The sequence below is a fragment of the Cervus canadensis genome, chromosome 1 (assembly GCF_019320065.1).
Source record: "Cervus canadensis isolate Bull #8, Minnesota chromosome 1, ASM1932006v1, whole genome shotgun sequence".
Lineage (NCBI taxonomy): Eukaryota > Metazoa > Chordata > Mammalia > Artiodactyla > Cervidae > Cervus > Cervus canadensis.
Genome location: NC_057386.1, coordinates 113,870,589 through 113,883,059, shown reverse-complemented (window position 1 = coordinate 113,883,059; position 12,471 = coordinate 113,870,589). Strand labels below are relative to the sequence as shown.

General features: G+C 52.3%; 1 protein-coding gene across 5 annotated transcripts in view; it reads right to left on the bottom strand.

The window, feature by feature from the left end:
• The window catches only part of TPST2 (tyrosylprotein sulfotransferase 2), a 52,628-nt gene that overhangs the window by 7,657 nt on the left and 32,500 nt on the right, over positions 1-12,471 (bottom strand). For all 5 annotated transcript variants that reach the window (XM_043438016.1, XM_043438025.1, XM_043438007.1 and 2 more), the window contains 3 exons: positions 11,881-11,952; positions 6,659-7,564; positions 2,639-2,837 (listed from right to left, as the gene is read on the bottom strand). In XM_043438016.1, coding sequence (XP_043293951.1) covers positions 2,639-2,837; positions 6,659-7,500 — 1,041 coding nt within the window. In that variant the 5' untranslated portion in view covers positions 7,501-7,564; positions 11,881-11,952. Of the gene's footprint in view, positions 1-2,638; positions 2,838-6,658; positions 7,565-11,880; positions 11,953-12,471 lie in introns of those variants that run through there.

The following is a 12,471-nucleotide window of genomic DNA, read 5'->3' as shown; positions in this document are numbered from 1 at the left end:
GTCTTATGTCAATTTCATTATCAGGTCAGTCAAAGAGCCGAGAAGAGAAAAAGGGAAAAGTTTCCTCCCCTACATAGTCAATATAAAAATGATTAGTGAGAAATTCTACATGCTTTGGTGGGGGGGGGGTCCGTCTAGTCAAGGCTATGGTTTTTCCAGTGGTCATGTATGGCTGTGAGAGTTGGACTATAAAGAAATCTGAGTGCCGAAGAATTGGTGGTTTTGAACTGTAGTGTTGGAGAAGACTCTTGAGAATCCCTTGGACTGCAAGGAGATCCAACCAGTCCATCCTAAAGGAGATCAGTCCTGGGTGTTCACTGGAAGGACTGATGCTAAAGCTGAAACTCCAATACTTTGGCCGTCTGATGCAAAGAACCAACTCACTGGAAAAGACCCTGATGCTGGGAAAGATTGAAGGTGGGAGGAGAAGGGGGGCGACAGAGGATGAGATGGTTGGACGGCATCACCAACTTGATGGACATGAGTTTGAGCAAGGTTTGGGACTTGGTGATGGACAGGGAGGCCTGGCATGCTGCAGTCCATGGGGTTGCAAAGAGTTGGACACGATTGAGCAACTGAACTGAACTGATGAGGACCTCAAATCCAGTGTGAGTTTCACACTTACATAGCACCCTTTCCATATGGACTCATCACATTTCAATGGCCACACAAGCCTAGCGGCTGTAATGGACAGCACAGATATAGATGGTCTCATTAGCACTGGGGTCCTTTCAGAACTGAGTGTACTGCCAGGACCCAGGACAGGAACATTCTGTGCCTTCAGTATCCACATGCACACACACACACACACACACAGCTTTCAGCCACGGGATTTATCTTCACAGCCACAGCAAAACCACTATAAAGACTAAATGAGGTGTCTGGCACTGGTCACGACTTATGAAACCCCAAGGAATAATGGGCTTCCCTGATGGCTCAGATGGTAAAGAATCTGCCTGCAATGCAGGAGACCCGGGTTCAATCCCTGGGTTGGGAAGATGCCCTGGAGAAGGGCATGGCAACCCACTCCAGTATTCTTGCCTGGAGAATTCCACGGACAGAGGAACCTGGTGGGCTACAGACCATGGGGTCGCCAAGAGTCGGACACAACTGAGCGACGAACACGGTCAACATGTTCAGGGAATAAACCTCTTTGTGTTTTTGTTTTTTGCCATCTTGATTATATTTTAAAAGTACACAAGGTCACAAAACTAGAGCAAGCTTTTGGCTTTTTAAATTTTTTTAAACTAATTCTGTTCTTACATCAAAATCTGCACCATTGGATATGTAAGCCAGAAACTTGAAATTAAAAAAAAAAAAAAAATTGAAACTGACCCGTTCAACTCTCTACTTGCATATGTGAAGGGTCAAAATATTTCTTCTTAGAAGCACAAGTGTATCTGTCACAAAAATTGACATTACAAATGAGGTGAAGTGAATCAGTGAATTGTGGTTTTCCTAACACTTGTGTCATTAACTAAGTTTGTAGAAAACAAGAGTTCTTCTTTGGGGAGTCAACCTCTTTGGAAGAGCTCTAGAGAACCTTCTCTATTTTAAACACACGAACAGCAGAGCTCCAAAGAGCTGATCTTAACCATCACTGCTCATCAACATCTTTTTATACAACACCCAAGGTCAGGTTTGACTCTGGGAGCTTCGGACCCACAGTCTGGGACCTGCCGGGGGGCTCTGCCTTCTAAAGAGACTCCAGAGAAGCTGCTGCTGCGCCCCTGGCTAAGAATGTAGGAAAGGAGGGGCCAGCTTTCTCTGAGGCCCTCGTCCCATCCCAGCCACCTCTCCCTCCGGAGAAGCACTTAGGGGCTGGATTTCAAGGTCCCCACCAGCCACTGTGGCTTCTTTTTAATCCCTTAATGACTTCTGTATTATGAAATATACATACATACAGTAAAGTATCTAAAACACCTAAGTATAGTGTAAAGGATAATAACTATGGTTAAATAGTAAACGTTAAAATGAATAATAAATATCAAACCAAAAATAACAACATAGTGATAATCAGCCGTATCCAGGTTGCCAACACCCACTCTCTCCATGCAGTCTGGGTGTCTACCTCGGATCTCTGAGTATTTCCACAAGTTTACAGAGTCAGCCGATGTCAGGGGAAGAAGAAGTAAGGAGGTCAATAGATGGGCTTACACTTCAAGGACAAGGGCAGAGCTGCCAACTCGCAGTGAAATGGAAATTCTCTCTCTTCCCTGGTTGGGAAACTAAGATCCTGCATGCCACACAGCACAACCGGAAATGAATAAATAAATAGAAATGAAAATTACAGGTGCAATAAAGGGACCCATCCTTGATTTATTCACATCCTGCCTTGACTTGAAGGGCTTTACAAACAGATGAACTGCCAGCCAGGGAAGCAGAGGGGAAAGGACAAGGCCGAGCGGAGAAACAGGATGAAATCAGCACAGATGGGCCCGCCAGGAGATGCTACGGAGTGAGAGGCACAATACCCACTGGTTTTGAGCTTCCTGGTGGCCCAAGTGAAAATGGGAAGGCAAGCAGCCATTCGAAGACAGACACAAGCCAGCTGCCTAGGAATCAAGGGAGCGAGTGTCCCCTCGGGCAGCAGGAGCCCCCACCCCCGGCCACATCTCCCCGTGAGCAATGCACTCACCCGGTGTGTGTTGTTGATGACAATGGGGTCGGGGTTGCCGTAGTTGGGCGGGTTTGCATAGGGGTCATAGCCGAGCCGGGCCAGCATGGGGGCGATCTGGGCCATGTCCCTCAACACATCCCCAGGGATGTGGCCAGTCCACTTGGAGAGAGCTTCCAGGTTCACGGGCTTGATGACCTGGTCTGTGGATCGTTCAATCCTGGGAAGAGAGGGCAGGCTGGATGGGGTGTGGGCAGACCCAGGTGGCGCTGGGGCAGCAGGGAAGGTGGCGGGGGTGGGGGGGACCTGGTGTTTGGGACCCACTCGGCTCCCCTCAACTGTAAGAAGGTGGGCGAGTCATCTGGCCTCAGCATACCTGCTCTGTACAATGGGTTTAAGGGCACAGAGTGGAAAGCTGGCAGAAAAGTGCTAGGCAGTGCACACCATTTCAGTGGTGCTCAGATTCTGCTTCCTTGACCTCTTATGACTTTTTAAAGATGACTTTTTATTTACGTGACTAAAATGGACTAAGATTTTGTTCTTGAGGAGTAATTCTAAAACACTAACAGTAAGGTGAAGAGTCCCTGTGGTCACCACTCCCGGTGCATCCGCCGCCTGCAGGGACCCGATCATAGCATTCTGGAGGGCACCTCTTCATTCAGTCTTAAATGTAGAGTGGCCAGGGGGCCAGACGGCCTGGGGGCAGGTGCCAGCTGTGTGACCCTGGCAGAGTGACTGAACCCCTCTGGGCCTCGGTGTCCTCACTTGTCAAATGGGAGTCATTAATAGTACCGACCTTGCTGGGCTGTTCTGAGAATAAGTAGGTGAATAATGAAAGAGTGTCGGGTACATTTTAAGGTCTCAGTGTTAGCATGCACTCTCTCTCTCTCCCACGTATATACATAGAAAATCTATGGTTTTGCTTGCAGATTTAAAAACAGAAGTTGTCTGCTATATATAGCACTGCTTTGTAGGCCTTTCTTTTTTTCCACTCACTCAATACCTCCTTCTTTTTCCATTCCCCGAATGGTGGACCTGTAGGTTGTTTTCAGTTTGCTGTTAGGATGAAAATGCCATTATCTTACAGTGCTTTCTCGATCTCCTAGATAACAGGGTTATCACCTCATCCAGTCATGATGGTCTTACTGATTATAGCTCAGGGGCTTCACAAGATGGAGGGTGGGGAAGGATGAGGACCTATTTCTAGATGCTTCCATCCCAACCAAGAGATAACTTGGGAACGAAGAACAGTACAAAAAGATGGAGCAAAAGGAACTGGGATGGGGAGGGAGGGAAGCTGGGGAGGGAAGCACTGTGGGCTGGCTGGGGGCGGGGGTGTGGAGCTGGAGGCTGCAGACCCGGATTGAAGTGTCAACTCTAGCCAGGCTGTCAAAGATCTCAAACACCATATAAACATCTCTGCCGCAAGCAGTCTCGCCCCATGACGATCACCCACAAGGCTGTTTTGCCATGAAAGATAAAATCACATGCTGATAGTTACATGACAAGAGAAAATGACAACGTATTAGTTTCTGCAGGTCCTTCCTTGGGTGAGCTAATCTAAGCCAGATTCCGTTATAATTTTCACTGTGTTCAAGACACATGAGCAATCAACTAACCATCCCTTTTTTGGGGGGATAGAAGGAGCCTGATTCTTCTTTTGCCTCTCTCTCTTTTTTTCTAATTGAAGTACAGTTGATTTACAATGTCGTGTTAGTTTCTGGCATACAGCAAAGTGATTCACTTATATGTATATGTTATATAATATTCTTTTTCATATTCTTTTACTATGGTTTATTACAGGATATTGAATATAGTTCCCTGTGCTATACAGTAGGTATATACTACAGGTATAAGCCCTGTTGCTTATTTTTTTTTTTCCTGTTGCTTATTTTATATATAGTAGCTTGTTTCTGCTAATCCCAAACTCTTAATTTATCCCTCCCGTTTCCCCTTTGGTAATCATGCTTATTTTCTATGACTGTGAGTCTGTTTCCCAGGTTCATCCATGTCATAGTTTAGATTCCACATACAAGTGATATCCTACAATGTTTGTCTTTCTCTGTCTGACTTACTTCACTTACTATGATCATATCTAGGTCTAACTGGGTTGCTGCAAATGGCATCATTTCATTCTTTTTTATGGCTGAGTAGTATTCCACTGTATACATGTGCCGCATCTTTTTCATCCATCCATCTATTGACGGACACTTAAGTTGCCTCCACGTCTTGGGTACTGTGAACGGCGCTACTGTGAACGTGGCCCCCAGTGTCCAATACTATGATAAATCTGGTAAAGATGGCAGGAGGAAGCAAACCACTGTATCTAAACTAGCTAAAGACCCATCGTTAACGCTCTCAGAGGCTGCTGTGAATCAGCAGCTGCCGCTTTCCTATGAGCCACGGCTCGGTACCCTTTTGGTTTGACAGGTGGGAGGGATGACTGCTCAAGAGGATCTGCAGAAACTGATATGTTATCATTTCCTAGTATAATGAAACCAAAACTGTCAATCAACCAGTTATTTCATCTTTTACAGCAAAATACTTGCTGCAGAGATGTTTATGGCAAAGAAACCCAACCTGACCAAACATGTGTCTGGCCTCTGCCACAACCCTCGTGCCTCCAGGACTTTATGGGACAATCACATAGACGCATCCCAGAACAGGGATGGGAGCGTGCTTAACACGAGTCAGTAAGCAAAGTGTCCCAGAATGGGAGATGTTAAACAGAATATGGTGATTTTGTGGTGGAATATTATACAGCATTCAAAGTTATGTTACTGCAGAGTGCTGGGGGCTCATGGCCAAGCATCCCAGATACAAGGTGAAAAAAGTCTACAGAGGAACCTGCCGAGCAGGACTCTGGTTTTATTCCCTGACCAAGGACCAGCAGGCCACAGATCAAAATCTGGGGTGGAGGGGTGAGGGGTGGATTATGGGTGGCTTTCCTTTCCTGTTTTAGGTATGTTCCCAACTTCCTGCCATCAGGATGTGTTCCCTTGGTCATCTAATGTTGTGTCAGGATGATGTACAAAATCCCAGCTCCAGCACCAGCTGGCCAGGGTATCCAGTCCGTGGGCACTTCGCTGCCAGGAAGAGAGCTGCTGAGCTCTGCTCAGGGCTCTGGAGCTCCCGGGGACAGGGAGGCCCCAGAAGTTAGAGAAACAGGAGGCGTCGTCCCAGGAAGAACCGCTCTTCCACTGGGCTTTTAGGGATGCTTGCACCTGAGCAGGATGGAGGCATGGGAATGGCACACTCTGGCCCTGCCCTGTCCCAGGGTCTCAGGAGATGGAACAGGGTCCCAGTCACGGAGAGCTTGAGAGAACAGGCCCTGGAGTCCAACAGGCGTGACTCTGAACCCTGGCACCACCTCTGGCTGGGCCAGTAACTTTCCTGAGATTCCGCTTCTTGATCTATGAAATGCAGTTAAGAGCAGTTCCTATGTCTGAGTTTGCTGTAAAGATGAGGGCAATAATGATGGTTGGGGGCTTAACTCAGTGCTGGCCACACAGCAGGTGCTCAGTAAGAGAGCAAAGGCGAGGCCAGGGGGGATGCCACCAAAGGCGAGATCAACACTAAAAGGAAGATGATGGGGATAACAGCACCTAGGAGGTACCACCCCATCTGATGTTCACACATGAACATAGGTGGACGGATTCTGTCTGCCCCCACTATCGACGGGGAAACGGAAGCACAGAGGTTGAATCCCCTGCTCAAGGCCACACAGCTAAAAAGGCTTGAACCCAGACGGCCAGGTCCCAGAATCTGTCCTCTCAACCTTTACCGACAATAGCTGACTACGCAAAGCCCATGGACATGGGGAGGAGGGACTGCCCCCTTTTGGAGCGGGGATAATAAAACCGAGGTTTCAGAGAGGACCAGCAACTTGCTCAATGCAACAGAGCTACCGGGAGGGAGATGAGGTTCAAAGCTCTTCTCTTAACCACTGGTCGTCTCAGATCTCTGTTACAACAGAGAAGGCTCAGAGAGGCATAGCGACCAGCCCCAGGCCACACAGCAGAAAGCAGGGGCTCCACTCACTTGGACAGAGAGACGCCGCCCGGCTTGCCGATGAGGTCCTCATGGTGGAGGACAGCGTCACTCCAGGCGATGCCCAGGAAGTCGAGGATGAGCTTGAGGGAGCGCCGGGGGTGCAGCACCAGCTGCTCGTAGTACACGGGCAGGCACTTGTCCTTGCCCACCTCCATGCACTGCGCGTACATCACCTCGATGGCCTTGTTCCACTTGGTGAGGCAGTCGCGGTAGCTGCTGAGGTCGAAGCCAGCGATGGTGACCTTGCGGGTGATCATGGAGTGCACGGAGGCCCGGCCGTCGCGCACCATGAGCAGGAACTTGGAGTTGGGGAAGAGGCGCGACAGGTAGACGGAAGACTTGAGCGTGAAGGGGTCCTTGTTGCAGAGGACGCGGGCTGGCTCCCCGTGCTTGGCGATCACCTCCAGGATGAAGGCCTGCATGGCGGCGTCCAGCACCTCGTCCGTCACGCCCGCCTCGTCCAGCCGCAGCTTCTCCCGGCCCGACTTGGACCAGGCCTGGCGCATGGCCAGCACGCGAGGGATGATGCGGGTCTCCTCGCCGCAGCGCACCTCGGGGTGCGCGTCCAGCATGGCGCGCATCAGCGTGGTGCCGCTCCGGGGCACGCCCCCGACGAAGATGAGCGGCATGGCCTTGCCGTAGCGGTACTCCACGCGGTCCGCGCCCACCATCACCAGCTCCTCCTGCTCGGGCCGCATGGTCCGCCGGGGGCCCCGCGGGCCCCCCAGCACCGCCCGGCACTCCAGCACCCGCTGCCCCAGGTGGACGGCCAGCACCAGGGCCAGGGCCAGGCCGGCTGCCAGCAGCGCCCTCCGCACGGACAGGCGCATGCTGGGCCCGGGGCGGGGGGCGCGCTTCAGGGGCAGGCGGGCGGGAGCCGCGCGGCGCTCACATCTGCGGAGACAGAGGGACACGGGGGGCTGGGGGGCGGTCAGGGAGGCCGGTGGCGTGCCGGCGCTTCGCCATCCAGACCCCAACCACAGCCCGCGAGGATGCCGACGACACCCACAGCAGGACAGTTTGATGAGCCCGGTGCTGCGCGGGGCAGGCCCTCCCTCTTAACTCCCGAGATCCAACCACCCTCAGGGGAGTCTCTATTATTACCCCCACCCAAGCCCTGGGTTCAAATCCCTCCTCCCCACTTCCTAGCTGGGGGACCCTGCCCAGTCCCGGTAACCACTCAAGGGCCTCAGTTTCCCCATCTGATAAATGGCAAGTGAGTGACAGTAGCTGGGTCCTACCGGACTCTGCAACCCCACCTACTATAGCCTGGCAGGTTCCTCTGTCCATGGGATTCTCCAGGCAAGAACAAATGGAAAGAGGAATCATTCTTTTAAAAATAGACTTTCTTGAAAGACATTTACGTGAAATTCTTCAAAATGTGAAAATAATAAAAGCACTAGAATATCACATTTCAGGAGCACAGTCATTTGATAAGGAAGATTCCCGGTTTTGCCTGTTTTTACTCACAGCTGTCTTCTCAGCCCCTAGCGCAGTGCCTGGCTCCTAGTGGGTGCCCAGTAAATATTTATGGAACGTGCCTGGGTGGAATGAGCAGGGCCGGAGTAGAGTGAGTGATAGGAAGTGATATCAGTAGAGACAGGAGGAAGCCAAGGTACGGAGGGGTTATTCACAGTCACCCGGCTGGGAAGCGGCCAAGCTGCAGTCATGATCGGGACCCAGGGCGGGGGTTAGGAGCTGGGTCTGTGTCTGCTCTGAGCGACCGCGTCTGCCTGTGCAGGAGATGCTTTTCAGAAGCTGCAAAATATCCTGGGGCCTGGGCTTCTTCCAGAATCGCTGTCCATTCATTCAGCCTTCCCTCAGTCAATGCTTAGGAAACAATGAAAGGTGCCAGGCTAGAGGCCGGAGACAGGACAGTGGACGAGAAGGCAGGGCCTCTGGCCTCAAGGGGCCTATGTCCTAGCTGTGGATGGAGATGATTCACAAGCTCCGGCCAGACTATGATACCGGCTTGCAAGGAAGTGAGCTGGACACCATGAGAGGGATCAAGAAGGGGCAGGAGGAGGAGGTCAAGGAGAACTTCTTGGAGGAAGTGACATTCAAGCCGAGACCCAGATGAGCAGCTGGCTATGTGAAGATGTGGGGGTGGGGGGGCTCCAGGCAGAGGGAACAGAGAGAGCAAAACTCCAGGATGGGGGAGGATTTAGGGTGCTCAAGAACCTATGAGGGGAGGCTGCTGGGGCCGGAGGGGAGGGAGGGAGGAGATGGGGAAGGAGCTGGACTTACTCTCAGGGCAACCCCTGCGGAGAGGGCCTGCAGGGGTGAGAACAGAGACAGGGAGGTCAGTCAGGAGGGCCCTGTCTGCATTCCGGGGACTCAGGGACGTGTAGACTGTGGGGCTGATGTGGGAACAGGGGTAGGGGATGATACGGGACCTGAACCTAGCTCCTTACCCCTTGTAAATGTCACTATGAAAGTTGACCAGACCCAATGCCAATTCTTTAGGTTAGGCACTGGTCTTGAAAAGAAGGGGTCCACCCAGCCCAGTCCCTCCCCCGTCTCCAGTCACTCAAATGTCACATCTACCCTCCTCCCCCATTCACTCTCAAGGTCCTTTGATTATGCAACCTCAGCAAAGAAGGTGCAGACTCAGATGCTGGAGAGGCAGCCCTCCTCCAGCCAGCCCAGCTCTTCTCTGCGTCGCCCCCACTGGGTTTCAGAGCCTCTGTTTCCTCCCTCACCTCTTTCTAGAATCCAAGTGAAGCTGGAGGCCTCTGGGCATTCGAGGAATCAGACAGACCTGGGTTCAGATCCCAGCTCTGCCACTTCCTCTGTGGCTGTGTGAGCTTGGGCAACAGACTCCACCTCTCTGAGCCTCATCTGTAAAATGGGTCTAAGAGCGTCCACCTCGAAGGGCTGAACACTAAACAGCCTCTAAGAACTTAAGAATGTGCCCAGCACATAGGGAGCATTTGAAAGCGTATTAGCCATGATCACTGGTTATCCATTCATTCCAACATTTCATGAGTTCCTACTGTGTGCAGGAGTCGGGCTATGGAGCTAAGAGACACAGACTCAGCTCTTCAAGTCTACTTGGACTGTGGACTCACATCAGGTAGGGGGTGATGGGCTGCCTGTAGGAGGCAACCTTCCTGCCAAGTTAAGAGCAACGGACAGGTGGTGTTTTGAATAGCTGGGTGGAGAAGAGAGAGAAGGGAACAGCTAGGGCAAAGTCACAGGCAGGAGAGAATCTGGTATGACGGGAGGTGGGGTGGGGTTTGGGGCGGGTGTTCAGCCAAAACCACTCAAGGCCCGGTGTGCAGCTGGACCAATCCTCCCACAAGGGCTTGGATTACCTGGGGCCCCTCAGGCCGGAGCAGGTGGAAAACAAACATCAAAACTGAAAAAAAACACACCATTTCAGGCCTGGGGTCGAAACTGCTGAGAGGCCCTGGCATTTCCTGGCCATGTGGCTTTGGGAGAGTCACTTCCCCCATCTAAGCCACAGTTTCCTCAGCTGCAAAGAGGGGTGGGTCCGCTGACCTGAAAGGCTGCCGTGAGGGTTCTAGAAGCAACTGACAAAGTGAAGATGAGTCTCATCTGGGGGTCGCTGGCTTCACTGAGCACTGGAAAATAGCTGGGGACCCTCTTCCAAGAAACATGAGCCTGCTGGAAATTGCTGGCAGTTCATGGGTACACTGGATTCAGAGTTGGGGTAGGGAAATCTAATGCCAGGGCTACTTTCTGGGCAGATGCAGGCTGGACAGGACACAAAGTCACTCAGAAATCCCTCCGTGGTGCCCTCAGCTTCATTAAGTGCTCAGTGAAATTCTCTCTGTAGCCCTGAGACTAGAAATCTACCAGAGATGATTATTTCAGTGTCAATGGCCCTGGTGGAGTGTCAATCACACTTTAGCTAGAATTAGTGCAACCACTTTTTCTTCCCGACACTTGGTGGGGAGGGACAGACTGAAGCTGTGGGGAACAGAAGAGGGGGCGATTTAGGAAAGTGGTTTCCAGAAAAGACAGACACAGTGTGCCTGCCACTGTGAGTGTGTGTGTGTGTGCACGCATGCATATGTGTGCATGTGTGTCCTCTTGAGCTTACGTGTGGAGTTGGAAGTGATCTGGATACTAAATACCACGGGGGAAGCCTGTATGAAGGGACAGACATAATTTTTAAATTGTTATCAACTCCCAAGTTTTGCTTAATGCTGAGCATTCATCCGGCTATAGCGCTTTAAAACAAAGCCCTGAGTTGTGTATTTTTTACACTTACTGAGCACATCCTCAGCTAAAGTTTATTCCATGCATCACCTAGAGGGATCCCCTCTGCCACCTCTGGGCTGAGCATGCCTCCTGCTCGGCAAGCAGCTCAGAAAGGGGAGGCCACTTGCCTGAGACGGGTCAGGGTCAGATCAGGCGCTGAGGCCGAGCTGTTCACGGTCCTCAGAGAGGACCCAGCAAGGGGCTCGTCTCTGGGCTCATCTCTGCCACCGGGAGAAAACAGCTCAAAGTGGGCAGGTTAGACATGAGCAGGAGACAGCAAAGACCAGCAGGGCAGCTTGAGAAGCAAAGGCAGGGCGACTTGGCAGAGAGAAAGCCGCTGGGAACCTAAGAGCAGGAGGTAGCTTCCTAACCACCCAGAACCACAGACCCCATCCACTCCAGGAGGGGTCAGCGGGCCCAGCCCAGGGACCCAGGCCTGCCCTCCACCCCCCATCACGCAGCCAAACTCCGTTGAGGGCAGTGAAGCTGGTGGCTAAGAGCCTCAGACTTGGAGTCCTGCAGCCCCAGGTTCAAATCCAGCCCCTGCCACTTGGAGCTGGACAGCCGGATGAGGGACCTCAGCCCTCTGAGCTTCGGCTTTCTCCTCCAGCAAAAGCGGGCTGATAAGAACCTTTTCTCAGGGAGCTATTATGAGATGTGGGGAGCTTTTGTGTGAGGGGCTGAGAAAGCACGCCAAGAATGCTGGTGGGGGACACCGGGTGCGGGGGGTGGGTGTTTAGATTCTGGCTGCGCCTTGAACTGGCTCAGTGATGCTGGGTAAGTTCCGGCCCGCCCAGCAGTAAAAGTTCCCTAAGCAATGAGGCTCCTCTCCACTCTGCTTGGTCAGGCACTGGGTTTCTGACAGACAGTAACCTGGTAGAGTCTGATCAGCTGCCCGATCATGGAGGCTGGGCCGTGGGGGTGCCGAGGGTTTTCTCAGGGGAAGCCGGTACTCTGGGGTCCCTTGGGGGAGCACTCACCTTCCCTGGACACACTCATCCCTGGGCTCTGCTGCTCGTGGCTGCTTGCCAGGACGGTCCACCAGCTGAGCCCTGTGGAAGCAGAGGAGATGCTGCATTAGGCATGTGTGCTGCGGGGAGGGGCTGGGCCCCCCAGAGGGGCAGAGGAAGGGTGCTGGGCTTCACCCCACAGTGATCTGGGGCAGCGGGGAAGCACCCTGGCAAATGAGCAGCAGAGCAGGGACAGGCCCCCTTAGGCCAAGATGTTGAAGGTGTCTAAATTCACCGATTCAGCTAGGGAATGAACTGGCCCACTTCTCAGGCAGCAAGGTGTGGGCTGAGAATCTGAGCAGCAGGTGGTCTCTGCCTATCAGGCCCTCCCTTCTTCCAGCCCAAGGGCCTTGGACTTCAGGAAAAGTAAATATCACAAGATGCAACCACCGCCACCACTATCCTACCTCTAATCACCACCTGGGGCTGCTGGGTACGGTCGAACAGGCTGTGCACTGCCCAACTCCAAAGGGCACTGCGTGCCCAGTCTATGATACGGCGCCCCCTGGAGTTGAACAATGCCTTGCTCTCTTGTGCCTGACTCTCTGCAATCCTGTGATC